At 45.7% G+C, this 17,373-nt stretch overlaps 1 protein-coding gene across 1 annotated transcript in view; it reads right to left on the bottom strand.

Moving 5' to 3' along the window:
- Positions 1-16,581, bottom strand: part of LOC143925274 (uncharacterized) — a 148,030-nt gene extending 131,449 nt beyond the window's left edge. The window contains exons 1-3 of the mRNA XM_077449862.1: positions 16,478-16,581; positions 15,609-15,687; positions 3,762-3,882 (exon numbers count right to left, since the gene is read on the bottom strand). Of these exons, the coding sequence (XP_077305988.1) occupies positions 3,762-3,882 (121 nt within the window). The 5' untranslated portion in view covers positions 15,609-15,687; positions 16,478-16,581. The remainder of the gene's footprint in view (positions 1-3,761; positions 3,883-15,608; positions 15,688-16,477) is intronic.
- Positions 16,582-17,373: the final 792 nt, after the last annotated feature.

Genomic DNA, 17,373 nt, shown 5'->3' with positions numbered 1-17,373 from the left:
ATCTACTCACTGCACGTGGGGCTGGACTGGGACAGAAATTTGGCCCTGGACTTCATCCAGACAGTCCCACTTACATTTTAAGTGTCCCATCGGCACCCCCTTACATCAGAGTGTCCCATCAGCAGACCCCTTACATCAGAGTGTCCCATCAGCACCCCCTACATGAGAGTGTCCCATCAGCACCCCCCTTACATCAGAGTGTCCCATCACCATCCCCCTTACATCAGAGTGTCCCATCAGCGCCCCCTTACATCAGAGTGTCCTATTACCAGCCCCCTTACATCAGAGTGTCCCATCAGCAGCCCCCTTACATCAGAGTGTCCCATCAGCAGCCCCCTTACATCAGAGTGTCCCGTCAGCACCACCTTACATCAGAGTGTCCCATCAGCACCCCCTTACATCAGAGTATCCCATTAGCACCCCCTTACATCAGAGTGTCCCATCAGCAGCCCCCTTACATCAGAGTGTCCCATCAGCAGCCCTCTTACATCAGAGTGTCCCATCAGCAGCCCTCTTACATCAGAGTGTCCCATCAGCAGCCCTCTTACATCAGAGTGTCCCATCAGCACCCCCTTACATCAGAGTGTCCCATCAGCACCCCCTTACATCAGAGTGTCCCATCAGCAGCCCTCTTACATCAGAGTGTTCCATCAGCACCCCCTTACATCAGAGTGTCCCATCAGCACCCCCTTACATCAGAGTGTCCCATCAGCAGCCCCTTACATCAGAGTGTCCCATCAGCAGCCCTCTAGCATCAGAGTGTCCCATCAGCAGCCCCCTTACATCAGATTGTCCCATCACCAGCCCCCTTACATCAGAGTGTCCAATCACCAGCCCCCTTACATCAGAGTGTCCCATCAGCACCCCCTTACATCAGAGTGTCCCATCAGCAGCCCTCTTACATCCGAGTGTCCGATCAGCACCCCCTTACATCAGAGTGTCCCATCAGCACCCCCTTACATCAGAGTGTCCCATCAGCACCCCCTTACATCAGAGTGTCCTATTACCAGCCCCCTTACATCAGAGTGTGCCATCAGCAGCCCTCTTACATCAGAGTGTCCCATCAGCAGCCCCCTTAGATCAGAGTGTCCCATCAGCAGCCCCCTTACATCAGAGTGTCCCATCAGCACCCCCTACATCAGAGTGTCCCATCAGTGCCCCCTTACATCAGAGTGTCCTATTACCAGCCCCCTTACATCAGAGTGTCCCATCAGCAGCCCCCTTACATCAGAGTGTCCCATCACCAGCCCCTTACATCAGAGTGTCCCATCAGCCGCCCCCTTACATCAGAGTGTCCTATTACCAGCCCCCTTACATCAAAATGTCCCATCAGCAGCCCTCTTGCATCAAAGTGTCCCATCAGCAGCCCCCTTACATCCGAGTGTCCTATCAACAACCCCTTAGCCCATGTACACACCGTCGGAGATTTCCACAACCAAATCCGTCGGATTTTGCCTGTCGGATTTTATCCGTCGGATCTTGTCCGAAACTGTTGCATACACACGGTCGGGCCAAGTTGGCGAAAAATCTGATCTTTCAGAACGTGATGACATAATTTCGTTACGACGGGACTACGTTCAGGCTAGTAGCCAATAGCTTTGATGTAGGAATTTGATCTGAGCATGCGTGGCACTTGGTCCGATGAAAATGCTCTACACATGATCGGATTAGGTCCGTCCGGCCCAGTTGGTCGGGAAATATTTCCAATATGTTGGAAAATTGGGTCGGACGGAGATTCGGACGGAATCAGTCTGATGCATACCACACACAGTCAGATTATCTGACAACACGGTCGGATAGGACGCAATCCCACAGATTATCTGACCGTGTGTACAAGGGCTTACATCAGAGTGTCCCATCAGCAGCCCTCTTGCATCAGAGTGTCCCATCAGCAGCCCCCTTACATCAGAGTGTCCCATCAGCAACCCCTTACATCAGAGTGTCCCACCAGCAGCCCCCTTACATCAGAGTGTCCCATCAGCAGCCCCCTTACATCAGAGAGTCCTATCAGCACCCCCCTTACATCAGAGTGTCCCATCAGCACCCCCTTACACCAGAGTGTCCCATCAGCACCCCCTTACACCAGAGTGTCCCATAAGCAGCCCTCTTGCATCAGAGTGTCCTATCAGCACCCCCTTACATCAGAGTGTCCCATCAGCACCCCCTTACATCAGAGTGTCCCATCAGCAGCCCTCATGCATCAGAGTGTCCCATCAGCAGCCCTCTTGCATCAGAGTGTCCCATCAGCAGCCCCCTTACATCAGAGAGTCCTATCAGCACCCCCTTACCTCAGAGTGTCCCAACAGCACCCCCTTACATCAGAGTGTCCCATCAGCACCCCCTTACACCAGAGTGTCCCATCAGCAGCCCTCTTGCATCAGAGTGTCCTATCAGCAGCCCCCTTACATCCGAGTGTCCCATCAGCACCCCCTTACATCAGAGTGTCCCATCAGCAGCCCCCTTACATCAGAGAGTCCTATCAGCACCCCCTTACCTCAGAGTGTCCCAACAGCACCCCCTTACATCAGAGTGTCCCATCAGCACCCCCTTACACCAGAGTGTCCCATCAGCAGCCCTCTTGCATCAGAGTGTCCTATCAGCAGCCCTCTTACATCCGAGTGTCCCATCAGCACCCCCTTACATCAGAGTGTCCCATCAGCACCCCCTTACATCAGAGTGTCCCATCAGCACCCCCTTACATCAGAGTGTCGCATCAGCACCCCCTTACATCAGAGTGTCCCATCAGCACCCCCTTACATCAGAGTGTCCCATCAGCAGCCCTCTTACATCAGAGTGTCCCATCAGCATCCCCCTTACATCCGAGTGTCCCATCAGCACCCCCTTATATCAGAGTGTCCCATCAGCACCCCCTTGCATCAGAGTGTCCCATCAGCACCCCCTTACATCAGTGTGTCCCATCAGCAGCCCTCTTACATCAGAGTGTCCCATCAGCACCCCCTTACATCAGAGTGTCCCATCAGCACCCCGTTACATCAGAGTATCCCATCAGCACCCCCTTACATCAGAGTGTCCTATCAGCACCCCCTTACATCAGAGTGTCCCATCAGCACCCCCTTATATCAGAGTGTCCCATCAGCACCCCCTTACATTGGAGTGTCCCATCAGCACCCCCTTACATCAGAGTGCCCCATCAGCAGCTCTCTTACATCAGAGTGTCCCATCAGCACCCCCTTACATCAGAGTGTCCCATCAGCACCCCATAACATCAGAGTGTCCCATCAGCACCCCCTTACATCAGAGTGTCCCATCAGCAACCCATTACATCAGAGTGTCCCATCAGCACCCCCTTACATCAGAGTGTCCCATCAGCAGCCCTCTTGCATCAGAGTGTCCCATCAGCAGCCCCCTTACATCAGAGTGTCCCATCAGCAGCCCCCTTACATCAGAGTGTCCCATCAGCAGCCCCCTTACATCAGAGTGGCCCATCAGCACCCCCTTACATCAGAGTGTCCCATTAGCACCCCCTTACATCAGAGTGTCCCATCAGCAGCCCCTTACATCAGAGTGTCCCATCAGCAGCCCCCTTACATCAGAGTGTCCCATCACCAGTCCCCTTACATCAGAGCGGCCCACTAACCCATCGGCCCACCGGGAAACTCCCGGTAGTCCCGATGGCCAGTACATTCCTGCTCACATGTCGTCCCGGGGGAGGCATACAGGAGGACCAGGGGGACTAGGAGGACCAGTAGATACACTCGTGTTTACAAGGCTTAAGTTAAGATATTCTTGAATCTACTCACGTGTCATCCCAGGGGAGGCATACAGGAGGACTAGGAGGACCAGTAGAGACATTCGCTCTCTCATTCTGGAATCTATGATGCCTATCACGCCTTTATGAAGACAGATTGTTCCCAACGTCATCTGTTCACAAAGAGATTTCAAGCTTCACTAAACAGGTGAGCTTACTTACATTTCCTTTTTATCATTTGACTTTAATGCTTCCTCATTCTTTGTATTAACAGGCAAAACGGGTGTTGATACTGCAGAAAGTACATAATTCTTCATGTCTACCCCCACCTTCACCCACAACATTTTTATGAAATACCAAATCAATTTGTCTGTAGACCGGATTTATCAAGCCATGGAGCCCAACATTTTTCAAATAAATAAGGACAATCTCTGTGCTTTTTTTTTTTTAAACTGGGGGACTTCCACCTTTCTTTCTGCTCTTATTATATATTTTTTTTCTTTGTTCCGATAACAGAATTGGGAATACACCTTTTTATTTATCCTCGTCATACCCTTCTTTTTGTGTCATTTATAAGTTATTTTTATGTTTCTCCTTAATTGCCTTTTTTTGGAACATGTTTTTGCATTGTACTTAAAATTAATAAAAATTATTTTAAGAAAAAAAAAAAAAAACCCTCTGTGTTAATAGATATATCACTCCCTTATAAATGTGCACCCAACACTTTCCACATCATTTAGTTATGCCAATTATCTTAAAAAAAAAAATGCTGTCATTTAATTCCCCACATAATGGCACTAATAGAAATACAATCACACCATCAGATGTAGCATATTCCTGAATGTTGTATCAAGGTCTATCCAGAGACAAAATAGGTGGGTCCAACGGGCCTGCTGTCGATTGTTTCAGTCATTAATCCCTTAAACCGAGAATATGCGAATATGCAGCCCAACTGTACTGTTTTTTTTCTTCCATGGGGCCGCATATTTGCTAAAGGTATATAGCCCAGGATTACAGATAGGGTATATAGCCCAGGATTACAGATACATCATATAGCCCGGCATTATAGATACAGTATATAGCTCAGCATTACAGATATGGTATATAGTTCAGGATTACAGATACGGTATATAGCCAAGGATTACAGATACAGTATATTGCCCAGTTTTACAGCTATGGTATATAGTCCAGGATTACAGATACAGTATATAGCCTAGGATTACAGATACGGTATGTAGTCCAGGATTACAGATACGGTATATAGCCCAGCATTACAGATATGGTATATCGTTCAGGATTACAGATACAGTATATAGCCAAGGATTACAGATACGGTATATAGCCCAGCATTACAGATATGGTATATAACAAAGGATTACAGATACGGTATATAGCCCAGTATTACATATATGGTATATAGTCCAGGATTACAGATATAGTATATAGCCCAGCATTACATATATGGTATTTAGCTAAGGATTACAGATATGGTATATAGCCCAAGATTACAGAAACAGTGTATAGTCAAGGATTACAGATACAGTATATATCCCAGAATTACAGATATCTTATATAGCCCAGGATTACAAATACAATATATAATGCAGGATTACAGATACGGTATATAACCCAGCATTACAGATACAGTATTTAGCCCAGGATTATAGATATGGTATATAGCCCAGGATTACAGATATGTTATATACTCCAGGATTACAGATACATTATATATAGCCCAGCATTACAGATACGGTATTTAGCCAAGGATTACAGATATGTTATATAGCCCAGGATTACAGATATGGTATATAGCCCAGGATTACAGCTATGGTATATGGTCCAGGATTACAGATACAGTATATAGCCTAGGATTACAGATACGGTATATAGCCTAGGATTACAGATACGGTATATAGCCCAGGATTACAGATACTGTATATAGCCCAGGATTACAGATATGGTATATAGCCGGGCATTACATATACAGTATATAGCTCAGGATTACAGATATGGTATATAGCCCAACATTACAGATAGGGTATTTATCCCTGTATTACAGATCTGGTATATAGCCCAGCATTACAGATACAGTATTTAGCCCAGGATTATAGATATGGTATATAGCCAAGGATTACAGATATGTTATATACTCCAGGATTACAGATACATTATATATAGCCCGGCATTACAGATACGGTATTTAGCCAAGGATTACAGATATGTTATATAGCCCAGGATTACAGATAGGGTATATAGCCCAGGATTACAGATACGGTATATGGTCCAGGATTACAGATACAGTATATAGCCCAGGATTACAGATACGGTATATAGCCCAGGATTACAGATACTGTATATAGCCCAGGATTACAGATATGGTATAAAGCCGGGCATTACATATAGGGTATATAGCCCAGGATTACAGATATGGTATATAGCCCAACATTACAGATATGGTATTTATCCCAGTATTAAAGATATGGTATATAGCCCAGCATTACAGATACAGTATTTAGGGTATATAAAACTGACAGCACTGACACACCCCCTGCAGGAGGTTGCGGCACTGACAGGGCTGTGGTGTCCTCTCCTCCTGTATCTCCTCCAGTGCAGGCAGCAACTGAGGTGTCCACTACTCATACTTCCTTCACTCTGTGTCTTGTCTTCCGTCAAAGTGCTGAGCATCCAATAAGATCGCCTGATGCTTTGGCCAGTTGGGAACTAGGTCTCACTGACCTGCCTCCTGATTGACGGGGAGGCCCTATAGTGAGAAAATAGTAAACATTTATTTGCAGTGGTCACACAATTGGGTGGTATTGGGTGCACTTTCAGCTCCCAGAGCCAATCCTTTTTTGAAACCTATTGGAGCCTCTGGCTCTAATCACATGCTTTAAAAAATATCTCCTCCCACCTTCACCATAGGAATCCATGCACCCGGTGTCCTGAAAGGGGCCGGGCACATGGATAAGGGGGCGGTGGCAGGGATGGGGGGGGCGGTGCCTGCAATGCACCTAGGCCATGTGACTCAGTGTGTGAGTACACTTCATTATCACGTTCCGTTGTCCTCTATGGATTTTGTCTCTCACCAGATGGAGACAAACAAAATCTAGAGTTATACAGCGTCTGTTAACAAAAAGCTTTGTTCTAGACAGCACTGTGGCTAAGGCTGGCCATAGATGGGGCAATTTTGTAGACAGAGTGGATCGATTGATTCCCCCATCAACAAAGGCAACGTTGCCCGTAGAATCCCTCCCGCAAAGCCATTGTGTTCTCCTAGCAATAATCACTGTGTACTTCCAGGATAGCAGTCACTAGCAATAATCGCATGTAAAATTTGGCAGGCCAGGTTGATTGATCGATCAACTTGGGTACATTCAGCCTGGCAGTAATTGGTTCAAATCTCAGCTGGTCCCTGCTTCACTGATCAATATTCGTCTATAACTAGCTTTCCGACAGAAAAAGTCCGATAGAGCCCACACATGATCGGAATTTCCAACAACATAATCCAATCGCACCTTTTCCATCGGAATTTCTGACCGTGTGTACAGGGCATTAGAGGTGCCGCTCTTCTTTTTTATACTCACCTGTGACCTAACGCTACTTGTATATCAAGACAAAATTCATAAAAAAAAAAAAAAAATGTGCTTGTCTTGCAAAATGCTCTCAGACCAAGGTTTTACTGTCTATGTAAAGTGCTGCATACATTTGCGGTGCTATATACAGGGGTGTAACTATAGGGGGTGCAGCAGTTGTGACCGCAAATGGGCCCTGTGATGCAGGGGGCCCATGCAGCTCCCTCTACATATGTCCGGCAGCAGCATAGGCAGCTAGGGGTACCAGTGCACCATGCACACGGGTGGCTGGAGGTGGAGGGTGACTAGCAGAGCTCCATGCTCGGCTATCGCACTGGCTGCTCTTTATTTGTGCATTCCCTGCATGACCTGTGTCCTCGGCCGGCTCCTCAGAGTACCCCTCTCCTGCTCCATGCATTGCCGCTCAGTCCGATGTCTGTTCTCCCCAGCCAGAGTCCCGCCCCCCCTGAGTCCGGGCCACACTGCACTGCATACGTCTCCCGGATAAACAAACTTTAAGCACACAGATGCAGTGCAGCCCTATGAGAGCCCCCCGGAGGACACTGCAGGCTTGTCTGCCAGCCCCCCTCCTCCCCCGTCATACACAGGTGATGAAAGGTCTTTCTGGGAGATATGCTGATATCCCGTCCAGCAAACTGGATGGAGCCCAGGCCAACATGGATGAGTGCGCGGCCTGCAGCTTGGTCATGGTGAGTGAGAGGACCCCATCCCCCACACACCATTACATACCCCCTCCATCTCCCCCTGGGGACAGGGGCCCCTTCTCACATGAGGACAGGGATCCCCATCTCCCCTGGGGACAGAGACCCCTTCTCACCTGGGGGCAGTACCTTCATCTGCCATGGAGAAAAGGACCTCATCTCTTCTGGGAACGGGGATCCCATCCTGCCTAGGGACAGTCCCCCAATGGGGCACCTAAAAAAAAAAATAATAAAAAAAACTACTGATACCAGTGGTGGAACTACAGGGCTCACTGGACTCAGAGGAAAGGGTCCTGGCTTGGGTTCAGGGGGGCCCTTCATGGTTTCTTGCATCGGGGCCCTGAAGGTTCTAGTTACGCCACTGGCTATATACCTATAATGAATAAAATAGACGGAGAGTATTCATTGGCTGAGGCCTGATTGGAAACATTTTCTGTCTGCTTACATAATCATAGGGAAGTTATTCATACCGGAACATACCTTAGGGGGTGGATGATTCCCTTGAACATTTAGAAATATTCAAATCAGTCGCTGATCAACTTCCTCCTGTAACTTTTTGTTCTCCCCTCCTGGCATCAGAACTTATCACAGAAACTTGTTTTTTTTTTTTTAACTATAAGGGCTGGTTCACACTGGGGGCGATGCGAGGCGACACGACTTGCCTCGCCGCGACCTGCCGCGACCTCAGCGGCGACTTGCAAATGACTTCTGTATAGAAGTCAATGCAAGTCGCCCCGAGGTCGCCCAAAAGTAGTACAGGAACCTTTTTTCCAAGACGGAGCGACTCGAGTCGCTCCTCTTAGAACGGTTCCATTGAACAGAACGGGGGCGACTTGTCAGGTCGCGGCATGGCAAGTCATGTCGCCTCGTGTCGCCCCCTGTGTGAACCGGCCCTTAATGTTTTATTGGGTTTTTAAAAACATCAGAACAATAAAATGTATTTTAGATACAAATAGCAGTATCCAGTTATTTTCATAACAGTTTAAAAAAAAAAAAAAAAATGATACTCATAGTTTGTATCATAGTAACAAAACATATAATTGCTACTTTATTATCTCCTCTATCTGAAAAAATGAGAAAGCTGCTCCTGGCAGAATATCGCTTCCCTTGACTATCTGCATTCCTCAGATTTACACAAGCCGATCAAATTTCTCCTGAAACCTTTTGTTCTCCTATGTTAGCTGCTGGTGGCTGGCATCAGAATTTTTCACAGAAATTTTTAAACTACTCACATCACATTTTGATTTATTTCCAGAGCTTCTTTAAGGGATTTTTTTTGCAACTTTTGCAGGCCAATGACCAGATAATTTTTTGCGATTCGGCACTGCGTCGCTTTAACTGACAATTGCGCGGTCATGACTCCCAAACAAAGTTGACATACTTTTTTTCCCACAAATAGAGCTTTCTTTTGGTGGTATTTGATCACCTCTGCGGTTTTTATTTTTTGCGCTATAAACAAAAATAGAGCGACAGTTTTGAAAAAAAACGCATTATTTTTTTACTTTTTGTTATAATAAATATCCCCCCCCATAAATATATATATATATATATATATATATGTATATATATATATTTTTTTCCCCCACAGTTTAGGCCGATATGTATTTTTCTACATATTTTTGGTAAAACAATTGCAATAAGCGATTATTGATTGGTTTGAGCAAAATTTATAGCGTTTACAAAATAGAGGATAGTTTTATGGCATTTTTATTAATACTTATTTTTTCTACTAGCAATGGCGGTGATCAGCAATTTTTATTGTGACTGCAACATTATGGTGGACACATTTTTGACATATTTTTTGGGACCATTGTCATTTATACAGCAATCACTGCTATACAAATGCAGTGATTCCTGTGTAAAGGACACTGGCAGTGAAGGGGTTAACCAGTGGGTGGCAGTGTAGGAGTTAAGTGTTCCTAGGGGTGTGTTACTAACTGTGGGGGGGTTGGGCTTTCATTTAGTGAACACTGATCTCTGCTCCAATCACATGGAGCAGAGATCAGCATCACTTGTTGCTAGGCAGAATTGGGAGATGCTGTTTACAACGGCATCTCTCCGTTCAGCCACCCCGTGAGATGCCCGCGGCGATTGAGTCCGCGGGACCCGTGACCGGACTCACGGGGCTCCCGACTGACGCACAAGTGCGCCGCTGGCGGCGGCACGCTCGCGATGGCAGGGCGGCACCTGTACGCCAATATGCCTGCCCGTGCCATTCTGCCGACGTACAGCCGTGTGCGCCGGTCAGGTAGTGATTAAAGGTTTATATGCATGATATTGTCATAAAAAGTGTTTGGGGACCCGGCTCCTGCCCCAGGGGACATGTATCAATGCAAAAAAAAAGTTTTAAAAACAGCCGTTTTTTCGGGAGCAGTGATTTTAATAATGCTAAAAGTGAAACAATAAAAGTGAAATATTCCTTTAAATTTCGTACTTGGGGGGTGTCTATAGATGCCTGTAAAGGGGCGCATGTTTCCCATGTTTAAAACAGTCCGAGAGCAAAATGAAATTTCTAAAGGAAAAAAAGTCATTTAAAAATACTACAATGAATTGTTGGTCCCAGCAATACAGATAAAAGTCATTGAAAAAAATGGCATGGGATCCCCCACAGTCCATTGCCAGGCCCATTGGGTCTGGTATGGATTTTAAGGGGAACCTCATGCCAAAATAAAAAAAAATGGCGTGGAGGTCCCCCAAAAATTCCTCACGCCATGGGAAAGTCATTGGGAAGTCCCTGTGCATCGGAGGGGGGCGGGGTCAACCAGGTACATCACTGTGTGGCCCCGCCTTAACTTATAAAAGAACTGTCATGGGTGCTGAAGCGTCATACAGTGGGTGCCTCCTATGGAGGCGAATCTTTTTTATTTAATTTTTCGGTCCGTCTGCGGAGCCATAGAAGAAGATGAATGGACTGGGGGGCGTGTCCGGCGCGTGACCATGATGGACGCCTGAACTCAGAGCTCTCCACACTGACGGCGATACACAGCGGCTTACAGCGACACCCGGGAATTATTTCTCCACCGATTGACCGTAGCTTCTACTGCAAGGCAGAGGAGCGATGTCCCTCAAACGAAAAGAGGACAGGATCCCGCGGAAGCTGACGGAGTTCATGTATCAGCCGTCCGCACGGCGCAGTCAAAATGGCACCGAGGCCCTGTCCCGCTGCGGGATGAACATAGCAGCTGCTTCTTCCCATCAAGGAGAGAACATCTCCACACATCACACCGCACTGGTAAGTGCCAATCCCGGAGGAATCTATACATCATCCCCCAGGTACACCGCTGGCTAACAGTCCGGCGAAGTCTAAGATGAGAATGGATAGTGGCTTACCTCAGGATAGTGTCCAGGCTTCTACCATGCCCTATGTCTTCCCTCAGCAGAGCCCACAACCGGACGCCATTGCCTCCTTCCCCACAGCAGGTCAGGCAGTCATGGACACCACTCTCAAGGAGATGCTGATGTCCCTTAGGAGCTCCTTACAGTCTGACATGCTCTCCCTTATGCAGAACTTCAGCACTAGCATTAATGCACTAGAGGACAGAGCCACACAGCTTGAAGCTAACATGGGAGATGTCACTATTACTGTAAATGACATGATTGATGCCCAAGAAGCACAGGCCCAAGAAACGTGCTGGATTAAGGACAAAATCGCAGATTTAGAGGACAGGGCCAGACGTAACAACTTTAAGATCCGTGGAATTCCTGAATCTGTTCAAACCACTGAGTTACCTTTATTTGCAAAAAACCTTCTTAAAGCTGTACTCCCTGACGCGAAAGGTATTGAACTAGTTATTGATCCTTCCTCCCAGATGCTGTGCCTAGAGATGTCATCCTCAGGGTGCACTTTTATCATATTAAGGAGCATTTATGCGCACAGTAAGGGGACTGCCCTCTCTCCCTGACCCTTATGGGCACCTACAAGTGTATGCTGATCTGTCTCAACACACCTTAAGCAGACGCAGACAACTTAACACTATCACTAAAGCGCTACGCAACAATCAAATCCAGTATCAATGGATTGCCCCATCCAAAATCTCTATCCAACATGAGGGATCAAAACACCTGGTCCATTCGCTGCAGCAGGGACTGCGACTCCTGCGCAACTGGAACATTGTTCCTTCTCATAGTGAGGCGACTCCTATGGATCAGAGCAATACAGGGGCCATGTCTCCTCAATCTCTTCCGCCAAGACCCCGCAGGAACCAACCCCCTACCTAGGGTCCCGGATGTACGATATACTGCATGCCGATTCGGTGTGCCTTCTGCTCTCACTCACGCTCGGTACAAAAAACTCTTTACCCCCAGTTAGTGTTTCCTAGCACAGGGTGCTAAAGTTTGTTCTATTGGAAACACTTTTTCATTGGTCTCTTTTTTATTTTATTTTTTATTATTTTTTTTTTTTACTGCCACTACAAGCGGCCACAGCACGGCCCTCTGGTTAATTACCAGGCAGCAATTAGTCGCATCTAGAGACTCAGACACGTGCCTTTTTCTGCTTTGATCCAACCGTTTTTACCCTTTTGTTTCTTCTGTGTGGTTGTTTTTCCTTTTCCCTTATCCTCTCCCAGCAGGCTTACCACAATATCTATACTACCTGGTGAAAGTGTCCTCATTTCCGCCCGCACCTCGTGCTGATCAACTATCAAGTTTTCTTCGGAAGCATCCCTTGCAACCGCATATAATCTTCACTTGGACTTGTTTCTCCTTTCTACGGTACTTCAGGTAACTTTCTAGCTACTACAGTTTCTCCCGACCTGACCTGCAAGCATGACCAATCAAATTTGTCTCCATCAATGCTAAAGGATTAAATCATCCTGCCAAGAGATCCTCTCTATGGTCACTCGCCAAGCAAACCCAATGTGATATTTTATGTGCACAAGAAACACACTTCTTGTCTAGCCATCCTCCTTCTTGTACGGACAAGAACTTTAGTACAATCTACATGGCCAACGCTACCTCTAAAAAGAAAGGAGTTCTTATTGCCATTCGTAATACCCTCACATACCAACTCTCCCAGGTTGCCCTGGACCCCGATGGTCGATACATCATTTTAACTTGCACGATCAATAATATTCCTTACACTATTGTTAACTCTTATGCTCCTAACGTGCACCAAGCACGATTCCTACGTAAGCTTCACAAGAAAGTAACTGTAGCTCAACAAGGAGCAGTGATATGGTGTGGCGATTTTAACTGCACCCCTGACCCTGCCCTGACTCCTCTATCCGCACCAAAAGACCCAGACCGGCTTTGAATCCCCTTCTCTCCCGCTTTCGTCTATACGACGTTTAGAGATGCTTACATGCTGATGAAAAAGATTTTACTTTTTTCTCTTCCTGACATAACTCTTACTCGCGCATTGCCTTTTTCTAACAGATCCTTGGACTCTTCAGAAAATTTCTTCCTCTACTATTCACCCCACAACCTGGTCAGACCATTCTCCGGTTAGCATTACTATTGAGGACTCAACTAAATCCCCTCCGGCCTATTTATGGAGACTTAACGCTAGGATCCTGCAGACCGACCCATATAAAGACCTGTTACGTGAACACTTATTAGATTTTTTCTCCGCTGAACAAGGACTCAGTTACTGACCCTCATGTGCTCTGGGCATCTCACAAAGCGTACATGCGGGCTTGTTTATTCAATATGGAACTAGAGACAGAAGACGTAGGAGGCAGCGTTTAGATGATATCCTTGCCAAAATCCAAAACACTGATTCCATGAACAAACAACATCCCACTCTGGCACTCAAAGCCCAACTGACATCCCTCAGACTTGAACTCAGAACTTTATTACTAGAAACCCATGACAAAACGCAAAAATGCTTTAGAATGACATTTTTTGCTGAGGGCAATAAACCCGGTAAATTACTTTCATATCAGGTCAAAGGCCCTGTATCCAAATCTACTATACCCTACTTGCTCCACCCTATCACCAATTCCAAATTGACTAACCCTCAATCTATTGCCAATGCTTTTAGCGAATATTACAGCGGCCTATACAATCTCGCTGATGATATGACACTACATCAACCTCAACCCTCCCAAATTCAGGCCTTCTTACAATCAGTCAATCTTCCCCAATTGACCCCTCAGCAACTAGAACAACTAAATGTCCCACTTACCCGAGACGAAATTAGAAAAGCTATCCATACTTTACCTAATAATAAAGCCCCTGGTCCGGATGGTTTCGTAGGTGAATACTATAAGCAATTCGACTATGTGCTCCTTGAACACTTAACCAATGTTTTCAATTCCGCTGCCTCCTCCGCCTCCTTTCCTCAAGAAATGCTTAAAGCTTTGATTGTTACAATACCGAAGCCGGGGAAGGAACCAAACCTGCCGCAGAATTTTCGTCCTATTTCTCTTTTAAATCATGATGTTAAACTATATGCGAAAGTGATCTCATCTAGACTGCTTGACATATTGCCATTGTTAATACACTCTGACCAATCTGGTTTTGTCAAGGGTCGCCAGACCTCTGACGCCACACGGCGTATGATCAACATCATTCATCACGCAGCGACCCATCGAGTGCCTTCTCTGCTCCTTTCTTTGGATGCGGAGAAGGCATTCGATCGGGTTCATTGGCAATACCTAAAACTTACCCTAGAAAAATTTGGATTTCGAGGTTTTATCCTCTCTGCAATTCTAGCACTGTATTCTACCCCCTCAGCCCAAGTCTATTGTTTGTCTATGCTCTCTATACCATTTCCCATTACGAACGGCACGAGACAAGGCTGCCCTCTCTCGCCTCTGATATTCGATCTTATGATAGAACCCCTCGCAGCCAAAATTAGATCCCATGATGCTATATCTGGTTTTCTCATTGGTAACGCTGACCACAGAATTAACCTTTTTGCGGACGACATTATTTTTGCATTGTCTAACCCAATAACTTCCCTGGCTTCAGTACAAAATGTACTTGATGATTTCAGCTATATCTCATATTACAAGGTTAACGCTTCTAAGTCTTATATCCTACCAATAGCATTATCTCAGCATCAACAAACAATTTTGAAGGACAGTTATCCTTATGCATGGTCCACAAACACTATCACTTACTTGGGTATAAAACTTACTGCACACACTACTGCATTATATCAAGCTAATTACTTACCCCTCCTAAATACTCTACCTATAGAACTGAATAAACTCTCCAAACTGTCGCTCTCCAGCGCAGGTAGGTTAGCTGCCTTTAAGATGATCTTACTTCCACAGCTTCTATATCTCTTCAGATCCCTGCCCATTCCAATACCCATGTCTTTCTTCGCACGGACACGATCCCTTCTCAAACACTTTGTGTGGCAAGGTAAAAGACCGAGAGTAGCCCAGACTGCCCTTATTAAACATAAATTAGCTGGCGGTATGGGTTACGTCGATATACTGGACTACTATATGGCGGCTATCTTAGCACAGATGAGAGAATGGTTCTCTCCTAACCCCCTTAATCAATGGAGCTCTATTGAAGCTTCTCAAATCCCCGGAGGCAACTTAATGGTCTGGCTACTCAGCTTCCCCTCTTTATGTAAACTGGATAAGCATGTATCCCCGACTGTCCGTGCATCCATTAAAGCATTCTTATATCTCCATACGAACTTACCCACTCCAACCGCTTTATGTACAGTGCCCATACCAATCGAAATCCTTAACTTGCTCATACCTAGCATGCAAATAGCTCCCTGGAAAAAAAAGGTATAGTACATATTGGAGACTTATACTCTTCTGAATTTCTCCACCCATTCCCCACACTACAGCAAGCTTTTTCGCTCACCTCAAAGGACTATTACATATACCTTCAAGTCACACACTGCCTGCTCAGACACCCATATACGCATCTTACCTTGCCCACGAAAATTTGGCAGTATTTCACTAGCACTATGGCCCCCGTCAAAGGCATCTCACTTTTTTATGCTGCGCTTAAAGATAAAAGCATCATTGATATTCTTCCTCCCATGCTTAAATGGGAGAGGGATATTGGTGTGTCATTATCTCCACAACAATGGCAATGTGCATTACGTTCCATCTACAAAACTACGAAATCTGCTAACCTTTGGGAACTTACTTATAAAATTACCCTTAGATGGTATCTCACCCCTGCACGTATGAACCTGTACAATGATTCTTTCGATGTGCACTGTTGGAGACAATGCGGTGCACCTGGCACCCTCTACCATATACTTTGGGACTGCCCCCACATTAAATTACTGTGGCTAGATGTCTTCCGCCTCATTGCTGAAGTTACCTGTATTCCCATTGAACCATCCCCGGCCTTAGCGATTTTGTCCATAGGCATTGAACAGTACCCCCACACACTTCAATACATTATCACGCAGATTCTACTAGCTACTAGATTGGTGATAGCCCGTAACTGGAAATCTCCCGCACAAACCTCCTGTACGGAAATTGTGCGTTTAGTACATACACATTGTGCATATGAACGTATGTATGCTGCAGCGGAAGGTTATCTACCTAAATTAACATCTCGTTGGAAAATCTGGGATGCATGGTTCACCAAATCACGTCCCCTATTCATCTGAATTATATCTCTTTAACTATTGATTCCTCCTTTCCATGTACTACATTGAGCCTACTTCCCTCCCCCTCCTCTGCCTCCCCCCCCCTCCCCTTTTTTTTTTTTTTTTCTCTCTCTTTTTGTTTGTTTTGTCCTATCGTACTGTGCCTGATATTGCATGTTGGGTCGACTAGCAAGTACACGCACTTTAGATGCAGTGTTATCTAACTATTTGTTTATCTTAGCTAGCTAAAGTTTAACCACTATTCAATGTACATTACATTATTGCATTCTCATTATACTACTCTACAGATGGTACTTTTACTGTACGACATCCCCTGTTTATATTGCCATCTTCCTTGTTGACTTTCATATTATACTTAATGCGGTGTCTACGCCTCTGGACACAGCAAGATCCCGTTTGGGGTGTCTACAGGGGTAGCTTCCCCCCATCATACTCCTTCTCTGTTTGTATGCAGTACTTGCAATATGAATAGGATATATGCTTTCCATCCTAGATTCTCTCTCATTTTTATTACAATGTAAGGTGTTATAGTGGTTGTTGTTATTTTGTTCTTTTTTTTTATATTACTCTGTACCTTTGCAAAAATACTAATAAAAATTTATTGGATAAAAAAAAAGAAGATGAATGGACTTTGTGGGACAGTGTTTTTTTTTATTTTTAATAAAGGACACTTTTTTGTGAAATGCACCTGTTACCATTTCAAATGGGGGGCGGGATCTGTGGGTCCCCTTGTTAACCAGTTACTGACCGGTGCACGCCGATGTACATCGGCAGAATGGCACGGGCAGGCATATTGGCGTACAGGTATGTCCATTTTTATATGCCGCC

The sequence above is a fragment of the Lithobates pipiens genome, unplaced genomic scaffold (assembly GCF_037356315.1).
Source record: "Lithobates pipiens isolate NorthernLeopardFrog02 unplaced genomic scaffold, aLitPip1_a1.2 Scaffold_22, whole genome shotgun sequence".
NCBI lineage: Eukaryota > Metazoa > Chordata > Amphibia > Anura > Ranidae > Lithobates > Lithobates pipiens.
The sequence above is the reverse complement of the archived record's forward strand: the minus strand, read 5'-3'. Positions and strand labels throughout refer to the sequence as shown.